This window comes from Eptesicus fuscus, chromosome 21 (genome assembly GCF_027574615.1).
Source record: "Eptesicus fuscus isolate TK198812 chromosome 21, DD_ASM_mEF_20220401, whole genome shotgun sequence".
Taxonomy (NCBI): Eukaryota; Metazoa; Chordata; class Mammalia; order Chiroptera; family Vespertilionidae; genus Eptesicus; species Eptesicus fuscus.
The window spans coordinates 45,770,315-45,785,787 of record NC_072493.1 but is presented as its reverse complement, the minus strand read 5'-3'; the positions used below and the strand labels follow the sequence as shown (position 1 = coordinate 45,785,787).

General features: G+C 44.2%; 2 protein-coding genes across 2 annotated transcripts in view; one reads left to right on the top strand and one right to left on the bottom strand.

Moving 5' to 3' along the window:
• The window catches only part of LOC129147526 (zinc finger protein 665-like), a 331,685-nt gene that overhangs the window by 24,516 nt on the left and 291,696 nt on the right, over positions 1–15,473 (bottom strand).
• LOC129147746 (zinc finger protein 501-like) lies at positions 8,046–15,139 on the top strand. Its single transcript, XM_054711043.1, has 3 exons — positions 8,046–8,170; positions 9,037–9,159; positions 13,841–15,139. Exons 1-3 carry the CDS (start codon positions 8,138–8,140, stop codon positions 15,137–15,139), a joined length of 1,455 nt encoding a protein of 484 aa, XP_054567018.1. The 5' UTR covers positions 8,046–8,137.

Here is a 15,473-nt window from a genome sequence, read left to right as displayed (position 1 = left end):
GTTCTCAGAGAGACAGCTCTGGTTTCAATTGTCTCCATTCTGACAGGTTGGCGTGACCTTTGAGGACATTGCCCTGTACTTCTCCAGGAAGGAATGGAGCCTCCTGGATGAGGGTCAGAGACAGCTGTACCTGAATGTGATGCTGTAGAACTTTGAACTTGTATCCTCACTGGGTAAGACCCTCACTGTCACCAGTGACCTGGACTTGGCTTTGGGATTTCCCAGGCCCCATCTCCCAGGGTGCGCTCTGTCCTCCCATGTAGTCTGTGGTACTGCTTGATTGTTCCAGTTTTCTGGGTAGTTGCTGTCCTGGAGAGGGTTGGTCTGTTACCACTGCTCCCTTTAGTTCCTGAAGTCCCAATTCTCCCCCCACCCCGCCCGCCCTGCCGTACTAAGTTCACAGGGAAGGACTTGTGGTTGGTAATGTTGCAGGCAGCCTGAGGGATTCCACCTTGATCAGTGAGGAAAGCATTTTCTATATTCCTGTTGGTCATGTGTAAATATTTTTGAAAAATTGGCCCTAACTGGTTTGGCTCAGTGGATAGAGCTTCTGATCTAGGGCATGTACCTTGGTTGTGGGCACATCCCCAGTAGGGGGTGTGCGGGAGGCAGCTGATCGATGTTTCTCTCTCATCGATGTTTCTAACTATCCCTCTCCCTTCCTCTCTGTAAAAAAAACCCAATAAAATGCATTTAAAAAAAAAGAAAAAAGAAAAATTGTCTCTACATCCTTATCCTGTTTATGAACTATATTTTTTTGGTTAAAGAGTCTTTTTGGCCGAAACCGGTTTGGCTCAGTGGATAGAGCGTCGGCCTGCGGACTCAAGGGTCCCAGGTTCGATTCCGGTCAAGGGCATGTACCTTGGGTGCAGGCACATCCCCAGTAGGGGGTGTGCAGGAGGCAGCTGATCGATGTTTCTAACTCTCTGTCTCTCTCCCTTCCTCTCTGTAAAATATCAATAAAAAATATATTTAACAACAAAAAAAAAGAATAAGTACAGACTCCCTCATAGGGAAAGTGGGTTTTTGATATCTAAATCCAGCCTAGCACCCGGAATCCTCTGGGCCTACTCAAGAAGGCAAATAGTCCTTTCCACTAATATATACAGGGTAAAATAAGATTGTTAGAGTATTAAAGTTGAGAGTAAAATAGTAGTAAAGTTCGCAGTCTAATTTAAATTGGCTAATTGAAATAAGCAAATATTCTAGAAAAATTAATGGTACTGGACGAAAAGCTGTTCCTAAAGTTTTAACTAAAATTTTTATTGGTAGTTCATCTCATGGTAAAATTGCGTAACATGTAGTGAACCTAAAGCAGTCATATTTTAGTGCAAAAATTAAAATTTAAAAGCTATCAAGATTACATTATAAAACTTCCAAAAGCCGCTGAAACTGGTTTGGCTCAGTGGATAGAGTGTCGGTCTGCGAACTGAAGGATTCCGGGTTTGATTCTGGTTAAGGGCATGCACATTGGTTGTGGGCACATCCCCAGTGCGGGGTGTGCAGGAGGCAGCTGGTCGATGTTTCTAGCTCTCTATTCGTCTACTTTCCTCTCTGTAAAAAATCAGTAAAATAGATTAAAAAAAAAAAACTTCCAAAAGCCTCCTAATATTTAAATAAAAAACGGGGGGATAGTAGAAGAATATCATGTAAGGAAAAATATCCTGTAAGTAAGTTACATCTAGAAAATTTTTACTTTAGAAAATTAACTTTCATTTGTAATGCTAACAGCAAGACACCCATGAAAAACACGCAGGGTGTCAAAAGAAGCTAAAGGAAAATCGTGAGGGCAAAAAATGAAACAGGATCCCAAGTCAAACTTATAGAAACGATTCCTTTATTAACTTTTGGTCGAGAATATGTTTGTATATTTTCAGAAAACATCTCCAATGTGGATTCCTGCAACAGAGAGAAATTGACACGACTGCTCCAGCCATGAAGACAGAAGAGAAACAGTCCAGAGATGGAAGACGCTGACGACGCCTTGCCATACTAGCAGTCAGCATCTGTGCATCACTGCAGGTTGCCCAAGACCAAACCAGAGAGGGTCAGACCTGCATTACCACCATTTGTCCACCATCCGGAACTGAAATATCATTGCTGACATGTGCACATAAGGAACTGTTTGACATTGAAATTGGGACTCAAAAGAACTGTTGGCCCAGAAAGAAACTCACTACAGACTGATTCATTTGCCTCTCAGCATAACCATTATTGCTTGTCACATTATTGGTTCTTTAAGTATATTTCTAGTATCACATGATCTCACTCATCTAGGGGAAATAATGAACAACATAATCTGATGAACAAAAACAGACCTGGAGACAGGAAAGCATCGATCAAACTGTCAAACCTCAGAGGGAAGGTAGGGGAGGGTGGGGGTAAGGGGGAGAGATCAACCAAAGGACTTGTGTGCATGCATATAAGCCTAACCAGTGGTCACGGACAACAGCGGGGTGGGGGCATGTGTGGGTGGGAGTTGGGGATGGGAATGGGGGGATGAGGACAAATATGTGATACCTTAATAAATAAATTTTTAAAAATAAATAAATAAAATATTTCTGTAGATGTAAAAAAAGAAAAAAGAGTTAGGAACATGAATTTTGAGAGCACAGCCAGCATGGCTCAGTTGTTCCATGTGGACCAATGAACCAGGAGGTCACGGTGCCATTCACAGTTATGGAGGATTATGTGCCTTGGCTAGATCCGCAGTGTGGGGCATGCAGGAGGCAGCTGATCAGTGATTCTCCCTCAGCACTGATTTTTCTCTCTCTCTCCGTCTCCTTTGAACCCTAGCCTTTCCCTACAGAAACATTCCCAAGACAGGCACTTCACAATCCCTGGGTGCCCGCAAGGACCTTTGTCTTTGGGTGCATTTTAGTAAGAAATGGGACCTATAAGAAGTCACTGACTCTGCTGCAGGGAGGCAGGTGTTGTGGGCACTCGGGTCTCATTGTGGTGCCCCACCTGGGAATCTCCAGCAGAATCACTAGAACTCCCTGAATCTCAGTTGGCTGAAGGTGACATGCAGATGATTGATGGTACTTACTCTGGTCTTCCAAGATCAATACAAGTAACAAGCTGAGTACTTGTTGCCAGGATTCCATGGTTAGATTTTTGAGCATTTTCTCTCTTTTTAAAAAATATACTTTATTGATTTTTTACAGAGAGGAAGAGAGAGGGATAGAGAGCTAGAAACATCAATCAGCTGCCTCTTGCACACCTCCTACTGGGGATGTACCTGCAACCAAGGTACATGCTCTTGACTGGAATCGAACCTGGGACCTTTCAGTCCGCAGACCGACGCTCTATTCACTGAGCCAAACCGGTTTCGGCCATTTTCTCTTTTTAATTACCACAACAAGCTGGACAAGTGGAAACTCATATCAAATTGCTGCAAAAATTCAGTATCTGGTAAATGAAGTCAGCTCTCCAAGTTTACACCACAGACGAGTGTCAGATTCAAGGGGCCGGATTTTAACCATTATTTTCTCAGCGTCAGACACAAGATTCTACCACTGATGTGCAGCCCTCACTGGAGCAGGTGCAGGATGAGGTCCAGGGAGGCTCAGCTGCAGCTCCTGTTTCCATGGTTGCAGTTATGTGTTTCCTCCCATTCCCTTTACATCTCAGAGCCCTTACCCTTGGCCTCCCCATGTTCAGGGGAACGCCATCATTTCTCAGCTGCAGTGGTTTCTCCAGGGGAACCTGCTTTCAGAGTGAGCTGCTGTTTGTCTGCCTCCCCTTTGATCCCAGCACAGAGTTTGACCCACAGGAGACCTCGGTATTTAGAGCTTTGTCTCTGCACCTTCACTCACATGTTGGGTGTCATGCTGTGATCCCATCCACTGTGAGGAATTTCTTGCCTCAGTTTGACCCTTCACATGAGGTTCCTATGTGGCAGTGGCATTCACCCTGCAGGAGTAGGTACAATTGGACATGAATTTGGGAACCTAATATTGGAAATGATGCTGGAGTCCTACATGATCCTGGTCTCACTGGACGGTGTTCACCTCTTATTCATGCGTAGAACCCACTGCTCGTGTCATTCTGTGCTGTGTATCCCTACAGGCTGAATAAGACAATGGCTCTCACCACGTTTTCCCTGCAGCCCGGATCATGTTCTCGAACCCCATCTTCCTTCCCAGCCTCCTGTGTCTGCACCCTGGGTTTTTGGGTTGGAACAGAGTCCTTTTAGGTACAAGCCTCACCACAGTGCACAGCACCCTGGCTGCAACTGAGGTCCTTACTGTGCTTTTCCTGACAATCTACCCTAACTGACCCTCCACACACCACATTTTCTGTAGGTTAGTTTTCCATTTGGGCCAGTTACTCTGTTTTTCTGAGTCATTTCCATATATGTAGCAGGTGTACATGTTAATAACGTTTTTGTGGTTTCCCCTGTTAACCTATACTGTATCAATTTAATATAATAGAATCAGGGGCATGGAAAGGGAGGCTACTGACAATTCTTGGGGGGAAAAAGAAGTGGGGGTGTGGGAAGAGACTGGGCAAAAATGGTACACCTATGTATGAGGACAGTATGGGGGTGGTAAGGGCAGAGGGTGGGGTGGGAACCGGGTGGAGGGGAGCCATGGGGGGAAAAAATGAGGAACAATTGTACTGTATCAGTTTAATTATTAGGCCAACCAAAGAACCTAGAAAAGAAGGAAATATTATTTTGCCAGGACAATGTCAATGCCCTCATCTTTCACAGTCATTTTCCTTAACTCCTTAGAAGGAAGGAACACCCTTAGGGTTTGGCCTGTGATGCTGGCTGTGAAAGATTTCACACCTACAAGAAGCCATGCAGAGAGGAAGCTTATTTCACTTTCCAAGAGAGGAAAGGGCCAAGTACTGCTAGTCACTACAGGGCAGGGAAGGAAGTGTGGCTTCTGCTTTTCAGCAGTGGCTGTTGCTCAGGGACCAGGAATGGAGGGGCCTTTGTGCTGAAGCTGTGTAGTTATGAGGGACTGTCTTTAAAAGTTACTTTTTTTTTTTTTTGCTTTCCAAGAGACAGTATTCCAGATGTGCTAGGGAGGTGCCTTATCAGTATTTTTCCCAAGCTTATAAAATATGACTAGAGCAAAAGCTATGAAGAGGTCAAAAGAGGCTTATTTGAACGGGGGGAGGGAAGGAAACTTTCTACTAACTAGAGACCCCTTGGTCCGAAATGTCCCGGAGGTGTGAGCACAGCAGGAAGGAGGGCTATGGAAGACGGGAGCATTGAGAGGAGCTTGTCTTGTTCAGCGGTTTGAACAGAGGAGCTGTTTGAATGAGAGGAGCCAACAATCTTGGGGTTCAATTAGCAGGCGCTTCTCTTAAATTGGGGAAGGCCACAGCAAAGAAAAAGACCTAATTCTTGTCCTTACAAATACCTCACCCTCATTTAGAACCTAAGGCTTTAGTGACCTGAAGAGTGAATACTTCCAGGAGACCCAATGAAGGGGCACCAGCAATACTGGGGCCATTGTGTTCAGGAGGACGTCAGCAATGGGTCCTGGAGATAATAAACCACTCATTGAATTTTCTCCTCAACCCACAGGTTCTAACTCCCCAGTATGGACAAAAATGATGGCACACAGTAAACCAAGCAATCTCAGGGAGCCTGGCATGGCATAGCCAATCTTGCAAACTCAGAGGCTAAAAGTAAGCATATAGGATGCTCTGAAGTTAAAACTCTCCAAGTAAAAACTAGTCACCTGGGCGAAACCGGTTTGGCTCAGTGGATAGAGCGTCGGCCTGCGGACTGAGGGGTCCCAGGTTTGATTCCAGTTAGGGGCATGTGCTTTGGTTTCGGGCACATCCCCAGTGGGGGGGGTGTGGGAGGCAGCTGATCGATGTTTCTCTCCCATCGATGTTTCTAGCTCTCTATTTCTCTCCCTTCCTCTCGGTAAAAAAAAAAAAAAAAAAATCAATAAAATATATTTTAAAAAAAACCAAAACTAGTCACCTGAGTATTTATGTACTTGCCTGGTTTTTCTTGTTTCTTTGTTTTGCAAAGGACAAATTTTCCCTTATTGAACCTGTCTGTTGTCTTTTTGCATCTGTGTAAACAGACCTTTGGTTTTTCAGGGACATTTCTGTTTCACAGACTCCTAAGAGCAAAATCTCCCAACACAGAAGATCACAGATCCCCAATTATTATTGTTCATGGGTTACATATTAACTGTTACCTAATTGGTAAACTTGTAAAAATAAGTTTGTGTCCGGTTTTTTTTACTGTTTATCCAACAACAGAGATTTCCCTCCTTCGCTCTCCCCCCTAATTTATCACCAGTGAATGTCATGTAACCCCCTTATGTCTTCTCCTTTGAGTGTAATGTATAAAAAAGGTGCAAAACTGCGATTCTCCAAGCATTACTCAACCTGCTGTTATTTTCCTTCCAGGCGAATGTCACTGACTTGGGTCAAATACATTTAGAAAAATTCTCCATGGGTTTGGACATTTCTTACAACATCACTAAAACTTACATGGAGGGGTATCAGGAGAACCTAACATGGAGGGGAATCAGCATTTCCAGGGACTCAGGTGACCGAAGACAGATTTATAAAAACACTTTAGAGCAGACCCAGAACCCAGCAAGCTAGAGCTTTTCCATTTGCTTTCAGAGAACAGAAGAAAATGCTCAAGGCTCAGGTGAATGTGTTTTCATTGTGTGGGTGCATGTTTTTAACGCTTACCTGAATGTTTCTTTTTACCCTCCCCCACTTTCCCTTTAAGATTCTGCAGTAATTTCCATGCTTCCATGTTTCTGAATCCACTCCATCTGTGTTTTGTTAATTAGATTCCAAATGTGAGTGTGAGAAAGTGATACTGTCTTTCTCTGACTGACTTATTTCACTTAGCATGATGCTCTCCAGGTCCATCCATGCTGTCTTAAAGAGTAAGAGATTCTTCTTTTTTTACCACTGCATAGTACTCCATGGTGTAATTGTACCACAGTTTTTTATCCACTCATCTGCTGATGGGCACCTGGGCAGTTTCCAGATCTTTGCTATTGTAAATTGAGATTCTATGAACGGAGGGGTGCATACTTTCCATCTGATTGTTTCAGGTTTCTAAGGTATATTCCTAGAAGTGGAATCACTGGATCAAATGGCAGTTCCATACTAAATTTTTTGCAAAAACTCCAAACTGATTTCCATAATTCCTGTAGCAGTTTGCATTCCCACCAGCAGTGTACTTGGGTTCCCTTTTTCCCACATCCTCCCCAGCACTTGTCCTTTGTTGATTTGTTGATGGCAGCCATTCTGACAGTGGTGGGGTGCTACCTAATTGTTGCTTTAATTTGCATCTCTCTGGTGATCAGTCACTTTGAGCATTTTTCACATGTCTGTTGGCCATCTCATCCACACTGCAGCCCAGGCAGAGCTGACACTTCCAGTGGCATCAGAAGCAGATGCTCTTCAGTATGAGAGTCTGTTTAGTGACATTAACATTGTATAATGGATTCAATAAAGACAGGTTAGATCGAGTTAAGACACTTGAGCAGCCTCCACCAACTACATTTGGCCTGAAGGAGACACAGCCAAAAGTCTTGAATGAAGAAACAATGCCTGCCATTCAGAAAGAGCAGGTCCTGAAGAAAGATATGCAAAACCAGCCACGCAGGTGCAGGAGAAACAAACTTTCCCCAGACATCACCTCCCCTGAAGGCGCTAGAGGACCCTGAGTACACTTGGTGTGTTCTTGGGCTGTTTGACCCTAAACCCATTCCTGGAGTCAACTGAGTAATATGGGACCCTGGTTTGGAGGGGAGGAACTACATTACCCATAAGATCCAGCATGGATTGCCACCAGGCTCAGCCAATAGGGCCTCAGAGAAGGCATGGCTGTTCGCCTACTACTGTAGGGCGGGACCCGTAGTCCTTGTGGCGGGATTTTGTCTCCCCGGTTATTGTCTCAGGCGGTAAGGAGTTCTAATCGCGTGGTCTGGTGGAGAAGGCTGAAGAGTGGTGTTCCCCGCCTCACAGCCTCTGGTCGGAGCCTCCCGTGGTGCTCACAGCTCACACTGGGGATTGAAACTCGGAGTCACTTTCCCGACCCGCCCGCGCCAGGGCCGGGACAGGCACCGCCATTCCTGCAGCGGCTTCTACTCCGGCCGCTCCCGCCCCGCTCGGCCCACAGAGAGCAATGGCGGCGCCCGCGCTGAGGAAACGTGCTGAGGTGAGTTCCTGTCCCCCAGGCCTCACTTCCTCCTTCACAGACACCACAGACTGAGGGGCATCGGTCACGTCCTGCAGCTCAGTCCGCGTGGAGGACCGTGAGGAAGGCGGAGGGGAGGGAGGAGCGTTGTGGCTTCTGAGGCACAGCCAGTGCAGGGCGGAGAGGACAGGGCTGACTGGCATCTGAGGTTCCCTGAGGGTGTGGGCTGTGAGGATGGGCGGACAGATCAGAGGCTGCAGGGAGGACGGCACAGCCTCATTGGGGCTTTCCCGGCTGTGAGGTCCCTCAGAGGCCGGGGGTGGTCCTGGACCCGGCTGGGAGACAAGCTCTCTACATGCCATGTGCCAAGTTCATGGGAAATTCCAGCGAGATCCAGTGGCATTGGAGCAGGAAGGGGGCAGAGCTGAGGGAGTGAACCTGGGACTGAAGATGGGAAGGGGTTAAAGGTTACCCAGTGGTGTGCACATCTGGAGGAAGTGTGAGCTGATGGTCCCCGGGACCTGGTGTGGGGACATAAGGCGAAGCATAAACCCAGGCTTGGCTGTGTCTTGGAGGCATGATCTAGGGGACTGCAGTGGATTGCTTGGCAGGGAAGGCTGGGGCCCTGCAGGCATCGCCCAGACCTTAAATGGCATTGCTCTCTCCCCCCCTCCCCCAATCCTTCCCACCCAACCCAGCTGCTCTGCTGAGGGCAATCCCAGTGAGTAATGGGACTGTGATGAGAGAGCAGCCTGCACTGGCATTAGGGCCTGGTGTCCACACTAACCGGGTGCCCTGGAGGAGGTTGAGGGGGGGAAGGTGTGTAAGGAGTAGAATTACTGGTTCTCAGAAAGGCAGCTCTGGTTTCATTGTCTCCATTCTGACAGGTTGGCGTGACCTTTGAGGACATTGCCCTGTACTTCTCCAGGGAGGAATGGAGCCTCCTTGATGAGGGTCAGAGACAGCTGTACCTGAATGTGATGCTGGAGAACTTTGAACTTGTATCCTCGCTGGGTAAGACCCTCACTCTCACCAGGGACCTGGGCTTGGCTTTGGGATTTCCCAGGCCCCATCCCCCAGGGTGTGCTGTGTCCTCCCATGTAGACTGTGGTTCTGCTTGATTTTCCAGTTTCCTGGGTAGTTGCTGTCCTGGGGAGGGTGGGTCTGTTTCCGCTGCTCCCTTCTATTCCTGAAGTCCCAGTTCTCCCCGCTGTACTACGTTCACAGGGAAGGACTTGTGGTTGGTAGTGTTGCAGGAAGCCTGAGGGATTCCACCTTGATCAGTGAGGAAAGCATTTTCTATATTTCTGTTGGTCATGTGTATATATTTTTGAAAAATTTCCTCTACATCCTTAAGCCTGTTTATTAACGCGATATTTTTTTTTTTTGTTAAATAGTCTTGAATACCTTGTATATTTTATATATTAATTGCTTACCACATACAGGAACACATATTTTTGTATGTGCTTAATAGTGCCTGTTTATTAACTATGTGTATATATATATATATATATATATTTTTTTTGTTAAATTGCCTTTGAATACCTTGGATATATATAAATATTTTTAATATATTTTATTGGTTTTTTACAGAGAGGAAGGGAGAGGGATAGAGAGTTAGAAACATCGATGAGAGAGAAACATTGATCAGCTGCCTCCTGCACACCCCCTACTGGGGATGTGCCCGCAACCAAGGTACATGCCCTTGACCGGAATTGAACCTGGGACCCTTCAGTCCGCAGGCCAACTCTCTATCCACTGAGCCAAACCGGTCAGGGCACCTTGTATATTTTATATATTAATTGCTTACGACATACAGGAACACATATTTTTGCATGTGCTTAGTAGTGCTTTGCAGATATTACTCCCCCAATACTGCTTTTCTACAAAGTCCATGTTTTTGGCAACCCAGCATTCAGCAGGTCTAGTGCCACCATGTTTCTAGAAGGCTCAGATGCTTGTTACCAGTGCTTAGCAAGTAAATATTGTTAATGAAGTTATATAGACTTTGCTTTTGAAGCAGAGTCATTGCATTGTTATTAGCCTGCACTATGGTATTAACATACCTTTATTATTCCCCGGGAACTGCAACTATTTGTGTGAATTTCTGTCTATTTTGCAATATTCGCTTTATTGTGCTGATCAGAACCGAATCCACAATATCTCCAAGGGATTCCTTCATATGGTTTGCAAGTATTCTCTTTTGTTGTCTAGATTAACCTTTCCTTTCATTTTGTTTATTGCTGTTGTGCTGGAAAGACTCTATTTTTTCTTTATTTGTTGGATTGTGGACTGTTTATTTTTTCTATTTTGTGTGATAGTTGGTGTCACATTAAGAAACTCCTGTCCAGCCGAAACCGGTTTGGCTCAGTGGATAGAGCGTCGGTCTGTGGACTGAGGGGTCCCAGGTTCGATTCTGGTCAGGGGCATGTACATTGGTTGCGGGCACATCCCCACTGGGGGGTGTGCAGGAGGCAGCTGATCAATGTTTCTCTCTCATCGATGTTTCTACCTCTCTATCCTTCTCCCTTCCTCTCTGTAAAAAAAATCAATAAAATATATTAAAAAAAAGAAAAAGAAAAAACCTCTTGTCCAAAAGAAATCTCCAAAACTTTTTCTCTAGGTTGTTCTGAGGAGTTTTAAGTTTTAGCGCTGACTTTTAATTCTGTCATGTAGGTTGAGTTAAATTTTATCAGTGGTGTCCAGTATTGTTGTGTTTACATGGAAGTATTGATTTTCAGCAGCATCATTCATTGAAGAAACTATCTTTCCCTTCTTCTGTGTCTTGCAGCTTTGTCAAAGATTACTTAAACGTCTGTGCCTGGGTTTATTTCTGTGTTTTCTGTTCTGTTCCGTTGATCTATGTGTTTGTGTTTCTCTAGGAACACACTGTAGGCATTTATGTCTATAAAATTTCCCTTATAATTACAATTTCTGAATGTTACACATAAGCTTTGGTAGATTGTTTTGTTATTTGTCTCTAGAGTTGTCTGAGATCACTTCTCTTTTTGGCTACCCTGAAATTCTTATGTATTTGTTTATTATTCCTTTTACATAGAGATTTAGAGAAATTTAGGGAGAGAGAAAGAGAGGAAGGAAGGAAGGAAGGAAGGAAGGAAGGAAGGAAGGAAGGAAGGAAGGAAGGAAGGTTGGGGAGAAACATCAATTGGTTGCCTTCTGCACACATGCAAACCGGATATGGAACCCACATTCTTTTTTAAAATAATATATTTTATTAATTTTTTACAGAAAGGAAGGGAGAGGGATCGAGAGTTAGAAACATTGAACAGCTGCCTTCTACACTTCCTACTAGGGATGTGCCCGCAACCAAGGTACATGCCCTTGACTAGAATCCAATCTGGGACCCTTGAGTCCGCAGGCCGACACTGTATCCACTGAGCCAAACCGGTTAGGGCAGGGACCCATATTCTTTTTTTTTTTTTTTTTAATATATTTTATTGATTTTTTACAGAGAGGAAGGGAGAGGGATATAGAGTTAGAAACATCGATGAGAGAGAAACGTCGACCAGCTGCCTCCTGCACACCTCCTACTAGGGATGTGCCTGCTATCAAGGTACATGCCCTTGACCGGAATCGAACCTGAGACCTCTCAGTCCGCAGGCCGACGCTCTATCCACTGAGCCAAACTGGTTAGGGCAGTAACCCACATTCTAATATGTGCCCTAACCGGGAATCAAACCCTTGAAACTTCGATACACAGGACAATGCTTCAACCAACTGAGCCACACTGGCCAGGGCATTGTGTGGTTTTTAAAAACAAAAATTTCCAGTTTTTCCGTAACCAGTTTGGCTCAGTGGATGGAGCGTCGGTCTGCGGCCTGAAAGGTCCCAGGTTTGATTCCTGTCAAGGGCATGTACCTTGGTTGTGGGCACATCCCCAGTAGGAGGTGTGCAGGACCTGGCAGCTGATTGATGTTTCTCTCATCAATGTTTCTAACTCTCTATTGTTCTCTCTTCCTCTCTGTAATAAAATCAATAAAATATATATTAAAAAATTTTTTCAGTTTTTTGGAGAACAGGCCTCTAGGATCAATGAGAACAGAAGCACAGTGGCTGATAGTGGCTACGCTAACCCTTTATTTTTATTTTATTTTTTATAAAATTTATTTTTATTGATTTCATAGAGGAAGAGAGAGTGAGAGAGATAGAAACATCCATAATGAGAGAGAATCATTGATCGGCTGCTTCCTGCATGCCCCCGACCGGGGATGGAGCCCGCAACCCAGGCATGTGCCCTTAGCCAGAATCGAACCTGGGACCCTTCAGTCCGTAGGCTGACACTCTATCTACTGAGCCAAACTGGCCAGGGCTAGTTTTTCTTTTAAGATTGGCATCATTTATCACATGTAGTGGCTCAACTGGAATGTAAGAGGCAATCTTGCCTTGGTGAAGGACTCTGGGGGCGGTATACATGCCTGGGCTTTGTTACTTTCATAACTGGGAACCCATTTTGTTCAACAATGTTTTGTTACCATTGCCCACTCCTCACCCAATTCGACTTCTTCTTGCTTAATGTTGACACATTGCGTACGACTCAGTCTTAATAGTGCTCATTCTACTGACTCCCAGCGCAATGATAACCTTAACCTCTCTAAACTTTGCACCTCTACCTCTCACACATCTCGCTTTACTGCACTCCAGTGTTGTTCCATGCCTGCAGAGCCTTAGAGTACACACGTGCTATATTGCCTCTGAACATCACGTGCTCTAATATGATTGATAGTTTATGGGTTTGAACACATTGAAATTATTCTGCACAGAATCACATCGCCAGCATGAAAGATCCTACAAGGAAGCCATTTGTGGAGTAATAACGAGCAGACCCTGCCTGTTTTCTTTTTGTCCCAGCCTATGCTTCTGTCCTCCCTTGGTGAGATTTTCATCATCCAGGGACCTTTTGGGCCATGTTATATATAACAGCCATTTCCTGAGAGTCTGATTTACTTGTCTTGAAAATCAGTGTATGGAATCATGTCCAGTCATGGCAGATCAACATATGTTGTGAACATATTCTATTTTTATCATATCAACATGCACTTCACCTACGTTTATTTTTGTTCAGGTTGCTGCTGTGGAGCAGAGAATGTGGAGGCCCCAACTGAACAGGAGGTTTCAGTAAGAGTGTCACAGGCAAGGAATCCCAAGGTAGCCTTGTCTTCTCAGAAGAATCACCCCTGCGAGAGCTGTGGGGTCGTCTTGGGAAACATTTTCCACGTGATGGAGCTGCAGGGAATACAACACGGACAGATACTGTTGAGATGTGGGGCATGTGCAAAACAGTTCTTTTTCAGAGTAAAATTTCACCAGCAGCATGTGAGGGAGAAGGCTTTTATTAGAGGTGTGGAAAGGATCTCACTCATAAACAACTCCAATTTCAGTGTGTCCCAGCATCGTTTCACATGCGGGGAGGTTGGGCAGGGTTCCCTTACTGGGTCAGGACCTCTCCACCCAAAGGCTACTCAGACCAGGGACAGGCCAACTGCATTGTCGACGTATGGGATGACGTTTCAAAGGAGAAAAAATTTATTCAGTAGAAAAGAATGCAAGAAAAACCTTAGTTGCACCGACATGCTTCTTCAGGAAAAAGGTGTCCATCTTGGAAGTCGGTGTTTTGTGTCTTGTGAATCTGGAAAATATTTTACTAAATTATCTAGCTTTCATTATCAACAGAGAGGTCACACTGGAGACAAGCCTTATAAATGCATTGAATGTGGAAAATCTTTTTCAGGGAGCAATGGTCTTCGATATCATCTGAGGGTTCACACTGGAGAAAAGCCTTATAAATGCTATGAATGTGGAAAATCTTTTACAGGGAGCACTGGTCTCCAATATCATCAGAGAGTTCACACTGGAGAAAAGCCTTATAAATGCAATGAATGTGGAAAATGTTTTGCAGGTAGGAATGTTCTCCAATATCATCATAGGGTTCACACTGGAGAAAAGCCTTATCAATGCAGTGAATGTGGGAAATCTTTTACAGGGAGCACTGGTCTCCAATTTCATCAGAGAGTTCACAGTGGAGAAAAGCCTTATCAATGCAATGAATGTGGGAAATCTTTTAACTCTAAGAACATTCTTCATCAACATCAGAGAATTCATACAGGACAAAAGCCTTATAAATGCAGTGAATGTGGAAAATCTTTTGCAGGGAGCAATGGTCTCCAATACCATCAGATGGTTCACACTGGAGAAAAGCCTTATAAATGCAGTGAATGTGGAAAATCTTTTACCCAGAGCTCTGCCCTTGGTTATCATCAGAGAGTTCATATGGGAGAAAAGCCATATAAATGCAGTGAATGTGGAAAATCTTTTACCCAGAGCAAAGGTCTCCTATATCATCAGAGAGTTCACACTGGAGAAAAGCCTTATAAATGCAGTGAATGTGGAAAATCTTTTACACGTAGCACTAGTCTCCAATATCATCATAGAGTTCACACTGGAGAAAAGCCTTATAAATGCAGTGAATGTGGAAAATCTTTTACCCAGAGCTCTGCCCTTGGTTATCATCAGAGAGTTCATATGGGAGAAAAGCCATATAAATGCAGTGAATGTGGAAAATCTTTTACCCAGAGCAAAGGTCTCCTATATCATCAGAGAGTTCACAGTGGAGAAAAGCCTTATAAATGCAGTGACTGTGGGAAATCTTTTACAAGTAGCAGTGGTCTCCAATATCATCATAGAGTTCACACTGGAGAAAAGCCTTATCAATGCAGTGAATGTGGGAAGTCTTTTATCCAGCGCAGTGATCTTTATTATCATCACAGACTTCATACAGGAGAAAAGCCTTATCAATGCTGTGAATGTGGGAAATCTTTTACAGCTAAGAACATCCTTCATCGACATCAGAGAGTTCATGCAGGAGAAAAGCCTTATAAATGCAGTAAATGTGGAAAATCTTATAAAAGTAGCAGCGGTTTCCAATATCATCAGAGAGTTCACATTGGAGAAAGCCATTATGAGTTCAATTAATGTGAGATATCTCTCTGCCGAATTTTTAAATTTGGTCTCCCCATAATGGTAAAAGTGTGAGAAATTTCTTAGATGTGTAGGAAATGTAGTTTCTTAGCACTTTACAATAGTACAAGAAAATATGTAAATCCTCATTTTTCTGAATTGTATCTCATACATTTAATCACCTATATTATGTAAAGTTCCCAATAGTATTTTGGCTGTTGTGTTTGTTTTTATGTTGGAACATTATGTTGCACTTTCTGACATACAGAGATGTCCTGCCAGATCTATGTCAGTGCATATTTCTGTTGCTGAAGGTATTTCACCTGAACCACCTATAAGGTCCCTACAG